At 36.5% G+C, this 17,197-nt stretch overlaps 1 protein-coding gene across 2 annotated transcripts in view; it reads left to right on the top strand.

Annotated features, from left to right (window-relative positions):
- LOC126965005 (uncharacterized) overlaps nt 1–17,197 on the top strand; it is a 126,955-nt gene that overhangs the window by 39,325 nt on the left and 70,433 nt on the right. For both annotated transcript variants that reach the window (XM_050808403.1, XM_050808402.1), the window contains exon 3: nt 7,715–7,891. In XM_050808403.1, the coding sequence (XP_050664360.1) occupies nt 7,715–7,891 (177 nt within the window). The remainder of the gene's footprint in view (nt 1–7,714; nt 7,892–17,197) is intronic.

Here is a 17,197-nt window from a genome sequence, read left to right on the forward strand (position 1 = left end):
ACATGACACAGTTTTGTTAGCTTTTTAAAGAAAACTGTATTATGTTTGTAATATATAAAAAACGGTTCTAACTCTGAATTAAGACTATGGGAAGAGGTATCCTAGCTCCGCTCGATTCCTCAAGGCCATCGGCTCGGTCCCCAGCCTTAACATTTAAATATTCTTTAGCGACAATACTTCTTACCATAGCCTAGGGATAGATACGTACATATTAAGTTCTACTATTTAAACGTCAATAAGAATGTAAATAATGAGAAAAAAACTCAATTAATTTGTATTTCTTTAATGCATTTATATATAAGCATTCCATAAACATTAATTGATTAATTCACAGTCCGATGTTATCGTAATATTTTCTTTCGATATTTTGTACGAAACGAAAGTTCAGTAAGTGTTTTGGAAAATAAGAAAGGCAAACGTGTATTTATTTGGTCGGCAACACATCTTCAGTTACAGTTGAGAAATTTGAAGAGCGACAGGCAAATACATCGATGTCTAATAAATATCACTCCGAAGTAACAATTTCTCATAATGTAGGATTCCTTTGTGTCGGAATCTGTTCATTAACTCCTAAGCCTTAGTCATCAATCAATAATGAATTCCTTAAAAACTGCATCATTAATAGTTAAATGTTAGTTACCTACTCTAGAAAACAAATTCTAATTACTCTATCTTAAACCTAGAATAATGTTTTATTTATATGCTCTTCTTCTGTTTTGTATCGTCACTTTGTATAAGCTGTACCTATCCATGGAAACTTATAATTGTCACTTAATGTATTCTATATACTTCCAACTATTACTGTGATTCACACAAGGTTTAAAATTTGGAGTTGTATACGATATATAAATATAACGACCAACTAACTAACGACTGCGACGTCCTGGCTTGTTCATACAGTTACTTTACCATTGGGAGGCTCCTTTGCACAGGATGCCGGCTAGGTTATGGGTACCACAACGGCGCCTATTTCTGCCGTGAAGCAGTAATGTGTAAACATTACTGTGTTTCGGTCTGAAGGGCGCCGTAGCTAGTGAAATAACTGGGCAAATGAGAATTAACATCTTATCTCTCAAGGTGACGAGCGCAATTGTTGTGCCGCTCAGAATCTTTGGGTTTTTCCAGAATCCTGAGTGGCACTACATTGTAATGGGCAGGGCGCATCAATTTCCATCAGCTGAACGTCATGCTCCTCTCGTCCCTTTTTTCATAAAAAAAAAAAAAACAGGAACATGAATATGTCTTTGGCTAGTGCCTTTTCAACAACCAAATCAGATAATCCATTTCATAGCTTGAAAGTTGTGATGATTGCTCTTGATGATCATAAACGACGAAGGCCACTTTTCACGAAGCTTCACGGTCTGTTCATAGTCCCCTTATTAATGTACCAGTTTAATTCCCAACTCACGTGAACAGAAGTAATCAAGCAAAAAAACACGTTTTAATTTGCGGTCCGAACATGCGCGATATAGCTTGCCCACTAGCCGTGACAATTATATGCGAAACTATTAAATATTTTGATTGATTAGTGACAAAATTAAGGCAATCACGTGTGACTGTACTTCGCACCTAATAATACGTTTTCGTATCTAGTAGGACGTCGTCATCGGCGGACTTGTCATCAAAATGATGCCTGGACATGTTCTGATGTCAGCCAGAAACTTCTGCCTCGCAGCGGCACTTTTTGGAATCATCTGTTACTGACAGTATTCTGGAACTGAGACGTCCAAAGGACATTCAAGCTCAGTCTCTTTTTCTGCTTCGTGACACTCTTGGCAGAGTGGTCTTGTTCACGCAATGACATCATTTTGGGGCAGATGTGAATCGCCTCACGAGCATTTGCCACTCTTCCCCGATGGCCGACGGCTTGGTACACTCGTTCAATAGACCGCCCACAGCAGCAGCAGCAGCAGACTTAATTTGGTCGGTCCATCGCATGGGTGACCTTCCTCGCCCTCTGGTTCCCTCCACTGTGCCTTGCACGAGAATGCGCTCGATGGGCTCACTATCGCGATAAGAGACGTGTCCGAAGAACTTAAGTATAGGTTAAGATACCTATCGAAACGAAATTTAAATAAAAAAACTTTGAGTGTGATGAAGGCTATAGATCAGCCCGTTTGCCTTTTACCTTGCCACAATGAGATTGGACGTATCTTGCAGTTATCAGGTGGTGGACGATCTGCGATGAAGGAATACAAGCCGCCTACAAGACCTATTTTCTTTAAAAGCGTTCATCCATAAGATTGACTGTCATATCAACGGCAGTTACCAGCTGCTTGCGGGCTACCTGACTGTCTTACGTGCGATAGTACACCAAACGGCAAACAAATTGGCCATTACTAGTATGACCTAGCGTTACGATTTCATAGCTCGACTGGCCAAATCAAATCAAATGCATGATCAAGTGTATCTTGTTTCTCTCTCTTCATACCTATGTTTAAAAGAGACAACAAACGTGGTCATTCGAAATGATCCCGGGTTTCGACTTTCGTCAGCTATGCTATGCGATACCGCAGCCCGCTAGTGTTTGACACTTTAATGATATGGTCGCCATCTTGTCAAACATGACACAACGTGTTTTTATGTTCACTTAATGCATGTCGTTGTCAGAGTATGATAATTATTCTTTATGTACTACGTTGAGGAACAGGAATCAGTTCTAAGAAATAATATTATCACATCAGATCTGATTCTATTTGTGGTTACGATGACGCTATAAGAACGTGATCTATAAATATATGAGTTGTAAATTAACAACTAGTTGTTTACTGATACTGCAAGCCCATTTGCATCTTTGTTTGACTTATGTAACTTTAAGTTAAGCCACCACACGGTAGGTATATGATTACTTAAATAAACAATACTTCCGCAATTATAATGTGATTCTTGATTTTGGCAGAGAATTTCGCTGTGTAAGACTCGTAGCTATGGCGTGCCATCGGGAACTTTAAATAAAAAAGCTTAGATAATTCTAGATAGAGTCTCTTGCCGTTAGTGAACAAATAAAAACAGGCCAGGAACATTAGTTTAGTGTGCGTGACAAGCTACGTGTTACACTCGTGATTTCTGCGCGAATTGCTCAAATTACAGGTTATTTCGTAAGTCTATTTTTTTGACGTTTTCACACCTGTCATAGTCTATCTAGACGTAGATCTAAGTAAAAAAGTTCGTGGTCGCGACCCCATTAAATGTGAATATTCAAATTGCTATAAATATAGATTAAAAACCAATGTACAATCTAAAGTAAAATATCTGTACTTCATTGGTATGCTTGGCTTCAAATTTGATGTTTCTTGACAGATAGGTAGTTTTCTTTCACCGCCATTCGGTTTATGTGGAGTCGTCCTTAATTTCATACGACGATCCCTGGGAACTCTTTTTCTTTATTTTCTGATAAAATGTACCGCTGACAAAGAAGGTGCAAATACGATTATCGATTGGTAAAATGAAAATGTGAAATTGTAACAAAGGAACTCACATTCGCGTTTATAATTGTTTAAGTAAGAATAACTGTTTAACGGCCGTTTTCAAAAACGTATCTATCCTTAGCTTAACTTACTAGTGGTAGACAAATCTATCCTTTTACGCTTACTTACATTTCAATAACCTATCGACATAAAGCATTGCGGGCCTTACAAATAAACTTGGTATAAACTTATAACTGATGATAAACAACGAAAATGCAAAATGTTTACAATATCGTTGACAACACTGTCAATACAATGATAATTCTGAAGTTTTCCGAATGACAAGCTGCCTTTGCAAATAAACGCGGGAAACGTCATACGTCCGAACAAACCATTCGTAAGCAAAATGTCTATTTGTAAACATTTTACATATTCTTGGTTTATGCTTAGTTATAACTTTATACCAATTTTATTTGTATGGCCGTTGGACTATATCTATTTTGGACATAACTATGGACAGATAAGATCTTGTCATTAAACGGTGAAAGCAATGTATCCGTATAGAGATACGTTATTGAAAGCGGCCGTAAACTGATTATTGTGAACTAAAAGTCATAGTTTATCATCCACCAAACACAAATGGCTGACTGTTGACCACGTCATCGTTGTCTCCTTCTGATTCTTGTTGTATCTACGTTCTCGTTTTGTTGGTTATATTGGAGCTTTTGACTTTTATTATATTACAGAAATAATCCTTGTCTAATACTTAGCTAGTTTCTCCATAGGTTGTTTTAAATTTGTTATTATAATTCCCAATGGGAGACAGTTTTGCCCAGGATACCGGCTAGATTATGGGTACCACAACGGTGCCTATTTCTGCCGTGAAACAGTAATGTGTAAGCATTATTGTGTTTCGGTCTGAAGGGCGCCGTGGCTAGCAAAATTACTGGGCAAACAAGACTTAACATCCTCTGTCTCAAGGAGACGGGCGCAAAAGTAGTGCCGATCAGAATTTTGAGCGGCAATACATTGTAATGGGCAGGGTGTATCAAGTATCATCAGCTGAACGTTCTGCTCATCTCGGCCCTTACTGTCATTAAAAATATATAATACTTGACTACATACTAATCTTTTATAAGGACTTTCACCAAGAAAGTACCGAAACGTAATGCATATTTTATTTGATTGACGAAAGTACCAAATAGACCTAATGTATATTAGTTGTAGGTAACTTTAGGTAATCCGTTTGAAACGTCTTATTTAAGGACCAAAGAAAATTTATATCAAGCATCATCACCATCATCATAATCAACCGGAAGACGTCCACTGCTGGACAAAGGCCTCCCCCAAATATTTCCAGGTCGCTCCTACGCTGCCCTCATCCAACCTATTTCGACGATCTTGACCAGATCATCAGTCCATCTTGTGGGGGGCCTACCAACACTGCGTCTTCCAGTACGTGGTCGCCATGCGAGGACTTTCCTGTCCCACCGGCAATCTGTCCGTCGAACTATGTGCCTTGCCTACTGCCACTTCAGTTTCGCTATCATTTGGACTATGCCGATAACTTTAGTTCTCCTGTGGATCTCCTCATTCATTATTCAAGCATATTTTCATCTAATTATGACCTCCAATTGTTAGTTTTTCAACTGGAAATGTTGGCAATGAAATTAACAGTCACTTCTCTGTTAAGGTCATAATATAATCACAACAATATTTAAATTTATTTCAATTAATGATGACAATAGCAAAGGCAATAATTGTAATTGGAAAAGATTCTAATAGACCTTGATATTGGTCAGGTGACAAGATAGTTCTTAATTTTTGCAGCAATAGCAAAATATTTTTTTTTTACAACTTGATGGTTAGAGATACCTGTCGCTTCCGCCAAGCAGTGTCGCTCAGAATTCTTAAAAGAAAAATTAATGATGAGTGGTACTGTGAGGTTTTTAAACTAAATATAGGGTAAAAAGAGAAGAGGTTCACATAATGGAGAAGGAAAGACCAGCCGCTTATATACATCCACAATACTAAAGCTCAACAGATATAGGTACGTTGCCGGCCTTTAAGATGGGAGCATGCTTTAAGGCGAAGAGTAAGCAGAAAACACGCAAACAAGATGTTTTTAGACAAGTTTTGTGGTGAAAATATAACATTTGGAGCTATAAACACTACTTTATCCTGTTACATATACCCTTAAGTCTTACTTGTAGGTTGCTAATGCTTGCTGTTAGTTAAACTTAACACTCCAGAGCTATTATGAACTACCAGTTTTATTTGCAGTTAAACAAGTTTTTTCTCGGCATGATGTATTTGTTTCGTATACTGCTCTCATAAAAGTTGTTCTTATAGCTTTTACTTTTTTGTGTTGGTACATTTATTAAGATTAGTAATCAATAATGAGGATTGTAAGCAATTAAACTGTTTGTGCCTGTTAAAATGTTAAATTTTCCACGCAAGAATTTTGAAAATATTGGCTTTGTTACATAGGAGCCGTGAACTCATATCGCTCAAGGTCGCCGGCATTTAGTGTCGCCTTAAGCATATCCATTTTATTAAATTAAAATACACTTAAATCCTAGGATCTATTGTGCTTGTGCGAACACCCTAAATCTAAAAAAATTGATGTGGAAATCGAGGTTGCTAGATAGGAAACGTGTGATGTACTGATTAAAGTTTAAAGTATATCCTCAAGACCTATTATTACTTTTAAGAGGCGTAGGATCCTTAGTGGTTTTAGGCAGGGCACGTCTTCTGCTTTGATTAGTGGTACTTCAAGATACCCTAGCATCATTCTGGCAGTGGCCTCACAATCCAGTAGGATGTGTTTGGGGTCTTCAGTGGCTTAAGGCGAAGAGTAAGCAGAAAACACGCAAACATGGTGTTTTTAGACAAGTTTTGTGGTGAAAGTATAGCATTCCGAGCTATGAACACTACTTAATCCTGTTACACATATCCTTGAGTCTTATTTGTAGGTTGCTAATGCTTGCTGTTGGTTATAGTTAACACTGCCGAGCCTTTTTGAACTACCACATTTCTTTGAAGTTAAACAAGTTTTTTGGCATGGCGTGACGCATTTTTTTGGTACTTCTCTCAGAAAAGTTATTCTTATAGCTTGTACTTTTTTGTGTAGTTTCATTTATACAGATTAGTAGTGAATAACGAGGATTGTAAGCATATAAACTGTTTTCCACGCAAGAATTTTGAAAATATTGGCTTTGTTACATAGATGGCGGGCCGGCAGCCGTGAACTTATATTGCTCAAGGTCGCTGGCATTTAGTGTCGCTTTAAGCATAACCATTCAGGTCCTTATGTCATATCAGCTCGGGAATACTGCAGTCGGCAGTTGATTCCACAAAGTTACTGTGCCATACAACTTTTACCTTGTGGAACGAGCGCTTGTGCAAAGCCAGACATCAACATGGTGCAGGTCGAATTTGGCTGCATCTCTACGCAACGAAGTCAAAGTCAATTAAACTTTATTCAATTAGGCTTAAACTAAGCGCTTTTGAATCATCACTACAAATATTATTTTTAAATCCCTGAATTTACCATATGTTCGGAAAAATTAGAGCTCGTAAGAAGAACGTACAAGAAACTCAACGGCCACTCTTTTCTATCTATTGAGTGTTCTACAATGGCTGTAATTAATAATGTAGTAATTAATAATGTAACAAAACAAATTAATTTGCAAGGTGCTGCAACCAGTATATGGATCATGTTAGTTAAAAGCGTTTTACATATCAAATATCTCATAAAAAGTAATGAAGGATAAACTGTTAAATTATCGTATATTGGATGCATCAATCTTTAGGAACAAACATACACTTCTTGTGCCTACTACACTCGGGTAAGTCGAGTTAGTAAGTCTTTTATTGGGCGATGTATATGCTTCTACAATAAGATCCCAGAAAATGTACAAAACAAATGTGTTACGAAATTTAAAAGAATTGCTAAAAAACGTTTGTGTGGGAAAGGTTACTATAGCATAAACGATTTTCTTAATGATACAACAGACTGGGAAAGAAGCGAACACCCTCAGGCTCTTAAATTATAAATGTTTATTGTACGATATCACATTATAATCCATATTATTATTTTTATATATAAAAAAACTCAGGTCTGAGGCAGACTATCTTGAATGGGTGGTAGTTTTTGACGTTCAATTTGAATCCTATTTTGAATAAAAATATTTGAATTTGATTTGTTTGTGTAAGGATGCTTCGTGAACATGGCGGTTGTGATTACTGTCATAATTAGTAATTGCATTCAACAAATAAATGTAATAAATTCTATTTTGTTCTAGGATGAACCACTGCCTATTGGTAACGCACACGCACTTCACGCTGATCCTCCAACTCTCCATCTGTCATCAACAGTACCACCAGTATCACAAAGCACTGGTGCACCATCGCCTGACAGTCTTCTGAAGGAGGACCCTCTCAATCAAGCAGAGTCAAAGTTTGACGAAGACAAGCTACAGGTAGATTACCCAAGATATTTCTTTACCTAGTTGATAGTGATCACCGTGATTACGAGACCGTGAAGGTCGAAACGGCACGAAACGAATTAAATGTTTACAATTATTTTGAATGACTTAAAAATCTTGTCATAAGTGTTGTTTTGTCATCGTGCAGTTTAGTGAGCACTATTAATTTTTAATCGACTTAAGAAGGATACCATTCAATGATATATTTTTGAAGTGAAATCTTCCTTAGCGGCGTTGAGCACTATTCTTGGGATGCGTATAAAACATTAAACTCGCGTCAGGACACGTGGCCTGATCGAAAGTTCGTAAGACAGTCGTTGAAATTATGGATGACAGATTTATACTTCTCCCTCCTCGCGTCGGTTTCCTCAGTGCTGAGGGTCGTGATCATCTCGACAGAGTACTTTTTTGCGTATTATTTGCCGCCATCTGCCCCTTCTTCTAATAAATACTTCTAACTAATTATATTACGGCTTTTTTATGATCATATTGAACCAGTGGTTGAGAAGCCGAAGCACCGCGAAGTCTATGGATCGAATCTCAGCCGTGAAATATTTTTACAGTTTATTATGGACGAACGTTGATTTTTCTTAGAGATAAACTTTTTAATGTAAAACAATTTTAATAGTTCTGAAATTTAAATTTTTTTATGTATTACATATTGTCGTTTTTGTGTACGATAGCGCATTATTTCAATATTGTATTTAACCAGATAAATGCAAAAAGTACTTTTCTATTGATAATAAAGCAATTCGTGCGAAATTATTCCCTAACCATTCCAAAATATTTAAAAATGCACAACGGTAATGATCAAGTTTTCACTTCGGATTGCAACCCGTATTTTTTTAAGTTTGTTACCTCAGAACTTTCGACTCGGTGAACCGATTTTAATGTTTTTTTTGAAAGCTGGTGCTTTCCGTGTGGTGCTATTTCAATAATAACAGTAGGTAATTCCAATTCCAATAATAACGGTACATAACTACATTAAATTGCCGTAATAATTTGATTGACTTTGGTGTTCTCGTTTTATAGTATAAAAAAGATTATTGTAATTTTTGGAGTAGGTGTCATCCATGATAGGATTGTAATTACATATATAGTTATAGGTGAGATGTGCTTGAGTCGTGAGGAGGCGAGTGGAGGCGAGAGGCGTGGCGGAAGGACACCGATTCCAAAACTAACAATAATCGTAACTAGAATTAGATTAATTAATTAGATTGTTTAAAAATTCGCAATTATTTTTATAATTTTTAGTGCATATTATATCTATTGTTTTGGAATAGTATATTTGAAGTCGGTTGTTTTTTTTGTTAATATTTTATATTTTTTGATTTTTAGCAAATTTGAAGTACACTTACTTACGATTTGTCTAATTATGTGTAATATACAAAATTTTTCAATGCGGCACTGAACGTAAGCGCTTTGCAATTTCATTACAGATAGTTAGACATTCTGCCACAGATCGCACCCTTACTGTAAGTCGTTAAGGAGTCCCATTGATCATCATATTCGACTACGACAATTACTTGACAATAACTATGTTATGGCAGGTGACTTAAATATCCTTATAGCATAAAAAAGTTTCGGCCGAGTATCGTTAATTTGCTTCTAATAATTGAAGAGTGCCGTACGTGAGTACTTTCTCATTGATTCCGTAATCAGAACTTAACTAAAATCTCACCAACCTACCTTTGAAGTACATCCTTTCCAATAAAGAATCATCGAAATCGGTTTGCGTGACATTGAGTTATTTGTAAATTTATCATCCACAGACGTATAGCAAATTTTAGACTTTTATGCCATTGTCAGATCTGGACCAAATTACAATAGGACCACACGGAAAGCACCAGCTTTCCAATAAAAAAAGAATCATCAAAGTCGGTTCACCCAGTCGAAAGTTTTGAGCTAACAAACATAAAAAAAAACATACCGACGAATTGAGAACCTCCTCCTTTTTTTAAGTCGGTTAAAAAGTAATAGAATGATAACACTCGTGTAACATAAAAGTAAGATAATGTTATGAATGCGGCCAGGTTTACGACGACCAGTGTCCCCTTCATTACCCATTACGTGTCAAATGTCCCCACATTAAAGCATCACTCTTGTTAATAGCTGTGATAGCCCGAAAAGTCTCATTTCTTAAGGCTTCATATATCATATTATCAAGCTATTACCGGTATAAACTAGTTAGTTAATGTCTGTTTAGCTTTCTTCTTTAATGTTAATTTACTTATTCAATTCAAATAATTAGCCTGAGGGCCCAATCTGGGGAAAAGATTTATCTTATAGTAATCTTCTTTCGTGCATAAGTCAATATTCTCTCGGCCATTTACACTCGATCATTATAGTTCTATATTCCATTAAAAAGTACAAGTAAAACTTCTGGAAGTACACATACACACACTTGTGTGTGTGTCACACACACTTGCCTTGTGGCAAGCCGAGGCAAATTGCTTCTATCTTTATAATCCTCACGAGCTTCCTCTCCATTCATTACTCATTTCATACATGCTTTGCTTTTTTCAATACTTCTCCAATGTGGTCGACGAAAGTTCTGCGGGGTCTCCCACAACCAACTTGCCCACACACCCTTGCTATATATATTCAATAAGTCATTCTTTCTTCACTTATTCGCTTCACGTGGCCAAACCATTTCAGCATTCCTTTCTCAATCCTTGTCGCGACATCATCTTTCAGACCATAGTGCGCTCATATTACCGCATTCGGAATTCTGTCAATCAGTCTGTAATACTTCTGTGTGCCACACATACCACGCAGTGATCGCATCTCAACTGCGGCGAAAAGCACTCCATTATGAACCGCCATTCGCGCCTCTTTTTTCAGAGTCTGGCAGTTCATAAAGGCATGCAGCACTCCATTTACACAGTTTCCCGCCGTCACTCTCCTTTCAATATCTCCTTCACATCTTCCGTCTCTTGCAGACATGCTACCCAAATATAAAAATTCTGTAACTTGTTCTACCCTGTCATTTTCAATCAAAATATTACACTCAGTCAAACTTTCATCCTTCTCGAATACCATCACTTTCATCTTTCTTGCATTCACTTTCAAACCTCTCGCTTTAAAGCTCTTATTCAAGCAGTTCATCATTTGTTACAACTCATTCGCCGATGATGCAAAAATGACTTGATCATCGGCGCACAATAGGCAGAATTATTAATTAACAAACAACCCTTCCACGTCGATCGCGCATTCGATTTCTCTCATTTTATCCATGAATAAGGTGAAAAACCAAGGCGAGTCTGCACAACCTGTCTGACACCTTTGGAGATATCAAACCAGCCCTTATAAGCAACTTTAATCCAAACACAGGCTTGATAATCCAGAGCCAGAGATTTCAGAGCCCTCATCAGAAGATTGTCCACCCCATACATACACAACACCTTCCATAATTCCTTTCTATTCACCCTATCATAAGCCTTTTCCAAGTCTATGAACGCTCAATACACCTTTTGGTTTTTTGTCGAACCTTTTTCAGTTATGCAGCGAAAGGAAAACACATGATCCGTACATCCCACTCCCTTCTGAAATCCCGCTTGCACATCCCATACCTTGTCATTAGTCACATTAACTACTAATTCAATCAATACTCTGGCATATACTTTTTCAACAACACTAAGAAGATAAGATCCCGCAATCATTTTGGCATTTCTGCTAAGAACTTTAAGCCTTTATAACTTGGGACCATCACTACCTATCATCATTTCTACTATCATTTCTTCCAATTCATTCAATCGTCTGGTACTTGGCCGTGTATCCAACATAGATTAAAAAGGCGATGCAGTAGGCTTACTATTAGTCCATCCCAGCCTTCAACATTTCAGTCGTTGCTCGATCACACCCAGCAGACTTTCCTGACCTCATATCTCTTAATGTTTTCATAATTTTATCCATTCCAATCGGGACCACAAACATATCTATCATCTCTTCTTGCTCTATTTCACTTACACCTTTCTCAACTAAGCTCTTAAAATAATTCGAGCACTCTAGTATCATACTTTCTTCATTCATGACCTCATCTCGTTCATTCCGAATAACTTTCATCGATTTATTCATATTTTGCCCTGCGCGTCTTTCACGAGTTTCCAAAACAGTTTTATTCTGTCTCGGAAATTTGGTGCTGAATTGTTCCTCATATTTTTCCTTTTTCTCATTCTGAAAGTAGTTTGTATAAAATGTAAGCTTCACGAAGTAGATAAAGGTTTAAGCAAAACTAAACTTTATGTCAGACGCCTACGACCTATTCACAAATAAAAGGTAACGTCTTTAGTAATTTCACTATAAAATCACTTAAAAACCAAAGCAATCGATTCAGTAATCGATTGTGAGCAAATCTTTCTTAAGGACTTGCGGTGAATCTGTTACGTTGATACCAGGAAGTACTGCCATTGAGTTTTCAGAGCGCGGAACTGAGAGTTTTGTTACGTGAAAATATTATGTAAATTGGTACCTTTTATTTCAATAGTGTCCGGTGTACCGCACGTCACGCAATGGTTGAGTGCAACTGGTGACGTCATAAGGCTTTCACTTTGAAGTAGTGATGCACTGTGACCGGCGCGGCGCCAGAGTGCCCGAGAAAGTTTTGTTTGTGCCTTCCGATATTTGTGTATGTTATAACAAAATTGTGAAAGTACTATTAAGCTCTTGTACGGTGATTTTAGAAACAGGGTGAATGAGATACATTTTTCATATCCACTATACTTGACGACCCATACAGCCGAATGGTTAGTAACCCTGACTAGTAAGCTAGAGGTCCCGGGCTTGAATCCCGGTAGGTGCAATCATTTATATGATGAATATGAATGGTTGTTTCCGAGTCATGGATGTTTTTTTTTAATGAAAATAAGGGACGAGGCGACCTTTCAGCTGATGGTAATTGATACGCCGAACCCATTAAAATGCAGCGCCGCTCAGGATTTTTTAAAAACACAAAAATTCTGAGCGGTACTACAATTGCGCTCGTCACCTTGAGACATAAGATGTTAAGTCTCATTTAACCAGTAATTTCACTAGCTATGGCGCCCTTCAGACTGAAACACAGTTACGTTTACACATTACTGCTTCACGGCAGAAATAGGCGCCGTGGTCGTAGCCATAATCTAGCCGGCTTCCTGTGCAAAGGAACCTCCCAATGTTAATAATAATAAGTATTTATGTATGTTTAAGTTAGTATACTTTATGAAATATATTGTTGTCTTGTACCCATAGTACAGGCTATAGCCTAGTTTGGGGCAAGATAATTTGTTTAAACAGTGTGTCATTATTATTCTTATTATGAACGATTACCTAATATTTTATTGATCTTATTGCGGTTAATTATACAGGGTGTACCAGACAGCCTGGGATTGAGCATGGGTTTCTGAAGCTCCCTTTAATTGAATCAATGATAGCTATTGGTATCTTAGAGAGAGAAAATTCTGAATTTGCAGAAAAAAAATTTTGTGGTCAAAGTTTTTTGTAGACTTTTAAGCTTTGCAGCATTTTAATGCAATGTACATACAATATCTCCGTAATAAGTGTCATAGTCACTTGTATGATGTATCACGGCGGTTTCGTTGAAATATACCTTCATTTCTGCTATTTGGTTTCTTATAACTTTATTATGATTAATTAATAAAGTTAATTATAGTTAATTAATAATTTAAATTAAGTTTTTTCATTTCTTTTAAATTTAATGTCTTCCATATCAAAGTATAAACGGAAAACAACTTGTTAGCTTTCTAGTTGCAAAAGTGGATCAATCTTTTGACTATAAAACCTTTAATACAGCTGTGAAAAAGTCGAAACAAATTGAGTTTAGAACTAACCTCTATTGTGAGCAATTCGCGCACACTAACACAAAGTGTCATACAAATCGCGAGTGTAAGACGTATCTTGTCACGCACACTAAACTAGTATTCCTGGCCTGTTTTTTATCGGTTGTCTAACAGCAAGAGACTCTATCTAGATGTATAAATTATCTAAGTTAATTAAGTAGCTATGACTGAAAAACGGACTGCATCACATTTTTATTCTAAAGATCTCCATTTTAAGGATGTAGTGGTTTTATACCATAAATTACTAAACTAGAATGCAACCACAATCTTGCATTTATTGAATAGTAAGTATTGATTTGGTAGGTTTACGATTACGCGCCATTTTCACAGCCGTTACTAAACAATGACTTAGCTAAGATCAAGATTACCAACATTACAACACAAATCAAATAACAAAATGGTGGACATTTTAAGAGCACTTGACAGTTTTTGCGAGATTTGAAAACGTGATTTTAGTTGTTATACATATTTCATAGTAATCCGGTTAGCTCACGGTCGCTCAGATGGCAATGAAGAGGGCTATGCTGTGAGTTTCCCTGCGAGATCGAATCAGAAATTACGAGATCCTTAGTGGCAGTGGGCAGCTTGAAGGACAGAAGGCCGTTGGGGCGGCAAAGTCCTTAAATGGCGACCAAGTTCTACCGGAAGATGCAGTGTTGGTAGGCCTCCCACAAGATGGACCGTTGATCTGGTCAGGATCGCCGGTATACTTTGGATGAGGGCAGCGCAGTACTGAACGTTGTGGATCTTGTGGCCTTTCTTCAGCAGTGGACGTCTTCCGGCTGAAATGATGATGTAGATGGATCCATGATCTTAGGGCTATCTTAATAATCTTATCTTAGTAACATATTATTATAGGCTACGATTTGTGGAGCGCCCTGTTCTTCATACTAAAAAAAAATTGTAAAAATGTGCTGGTTTTATGACTTATACATTAAAGAATTTCCAGTGCTAATACTAGTTTGTTGGTCCATCGGATAAATTGGATCAGATTTATTCAGTTAGGTCAAAGAAATGACACTTAAATGTACAAAATTATAAAGTTTACCATTTACCACTATACCAGAAACTGTTAGCACGCATCTACAGGTGTGAAAAAAATTTGCAATGTTGCCAATGGGATAAACAACTATTTGAAAGACTCTCATATCAAAATCGGTCAGTTTAACCTTTTCAACATATACATTTGAATTGTATCAAGTGGGTGTGGGTGGCCACATCCGAAACTATCAGGAATGGCGAAATATAAATAAATCAATCAAATTTTTCATTAGGTCAAAGAAAAAACACATATGAATGTCAAAAATTATACTTTTAAGCATTTATCACCATTCGGAAAATGTTAAGTTTTATTGAGAAGGTAATTTATAAATAAACATTCACAGATTCCTCGTTTTACAAATTTTAACTCAAAGAAGTCTCGGACCCGAATGGCGCTAATAAAGAGTGATTTAATTACTCAGCAAATTTAAGAAAGTATTGGTTTTTAATAATCTATTCATATTTTAAATGTCTTCAATAATTCATACCTACGTGAACCTGCTCGAAAATCATTTCGATTGGACCAGTTCCTAAGACGTGTAATTTTTGCTGTTTTGACACTGACAGTTCAGCTCCTCATAAAAGAACTCTTCATTTATCAACACTACAGAAATGATTTGTTCGCAATTAATTATGAAAACCGGTTTAATTTATATCTTTGGTATGGCTACTGCATCCAAGGTTATCTCCTAACTAGGAAACCTGCAACGGCCAACAAGACAGTCATTAAAAAAATACAAATAATTTCTTACGTAATTCCTTTTCATCGTAAGAAGTTCGTTTAAATGTGCAAAAAATAAAATTATATTTCGTCAGAGCTTACTGTTAAGGTTCTTATTGATCAAAGAAAACGAAGGTAATATCTGTGTAGGAGGGAAATATAATCTTCAAAATTTTCTCATTATACCTTATAAAATAAGATATCATATTAATTTTGTTTTTCTTGTCAACTTAACATTTTACATATTTAGTTTATGAGATATTAGTTATCTATCGTAAATTCCATTTGTAATGACTGCTAAATCAATATTGTTACTAATTTTGAAATGACGATCTATCATTTGATTTAATAGTGATATGATCTGAGCCGTAACGCATCGCAATAAGACCTGTGGCGTAGCGTTAAATAACAACCTCTGATAACATCGTATCTAGTTTAGAAATATTCGAGTAAAATAACCTATCGTGTCCACCTGTATTAAAAATTATGGACAGTGTAGCGAATATTACCGGAATATGACCCGAGGGGGAGCAGTGGGGGGTACAGTTGTAAGTGATAGTGGAACAATGAGCCAAACGCATTGTCTATAGCAGGATGTCCGAACGCATTGTGTCAAGTAAACAGCACAGAACGAGACACGCGCGTTCGCCAATCAACATCAAAATCATTATCGATATTATACCACAGTATACAGATTCAGGCGATAACCAACTACTTATTTATTAACTGTGGTTCAACGTTTTTACAGTTCCATACCTCTAAGACCCGATTTCACCGATGACACTTCAAACTGAGTTTAATGAAAGTCAGTTTAATAAAACTCAGTTTTACGTAAACGATCCAATTGTTTTGTGTTTTCTTTAGTGTTAATTCCGCCAATTCGACACGAGTTTCACCTCTACCCGAGGCACAGAAGATGTTGACTCGCCAAACATTTGGATAATTATGGATTTCCTACCTACTTGAATATTTTTTTTTTACGTAAACGAGCTCAAATGTATGTATTGATCTCGATTTTACGTAAATGACTTTACATGTTATAAACAATAGAATGTGTCAAATATCTGTCAAAACTGTCATCGATAAGTATGAATAAAATTAAAATAGTTAAATATCAATGTTTCTATTACAATTATGACAGTGACAGCTCTTGAACGCGATCAAATATGTTGAACGTACCAAAATTCGGCAGTCAGCATTTAAACGCGTTTAGGCTATTAAATAACTGAGTTAAGTTACTGTTGGTGAAATCCGAATTGATTCTGTTAACTCATTTACAGACGTAAGCTTAGTTCACAGTGTTCTAATTGCGTTCTTCTTCAATGGTGAAATCAGCTCTAAATGAATTTTAATACCCGCAACAGTTAACCAAGTAAAGTCCGACTCGTATTTCAACGTATTTTTAAAAATATATATATACTATGATGAAAATAGTCTTTGTTTGAGGCTATTTCACGATTAAACCACTAATCGTATCAACATGAAACTACCACAGTTCGATGCGAAATTTATCCTAGATGGTTTATGGCTACTTTTTTTTATTATTTACTTTATTTCCCTTTAAAATTCGCCCATCGTAGCGGGCGGGAACGGCTAGTCTATGTATATATATTGAAAATGGTCATTGTTTGAAGCTCTTTCAAGCCTAAACCACTAATCGTATCGACATAAAACTACCACCATTCGATGCGAAATTTATCC

The sequence above is a fragment of the Leptidea sinapis genome, chromosome 6 (assembly GCF_905404315.1).
Source record: "Leptidea sinapis chromosome 6, ilLepSina1.1, whole genome shotgun sequence".
Classification (NCBI taxonomy): Eukaryota; Metazoa; Arthropoda; class Insecta; order Lepidoptera; family Pieridae; genus Leptidea; species Leptidea sinapis.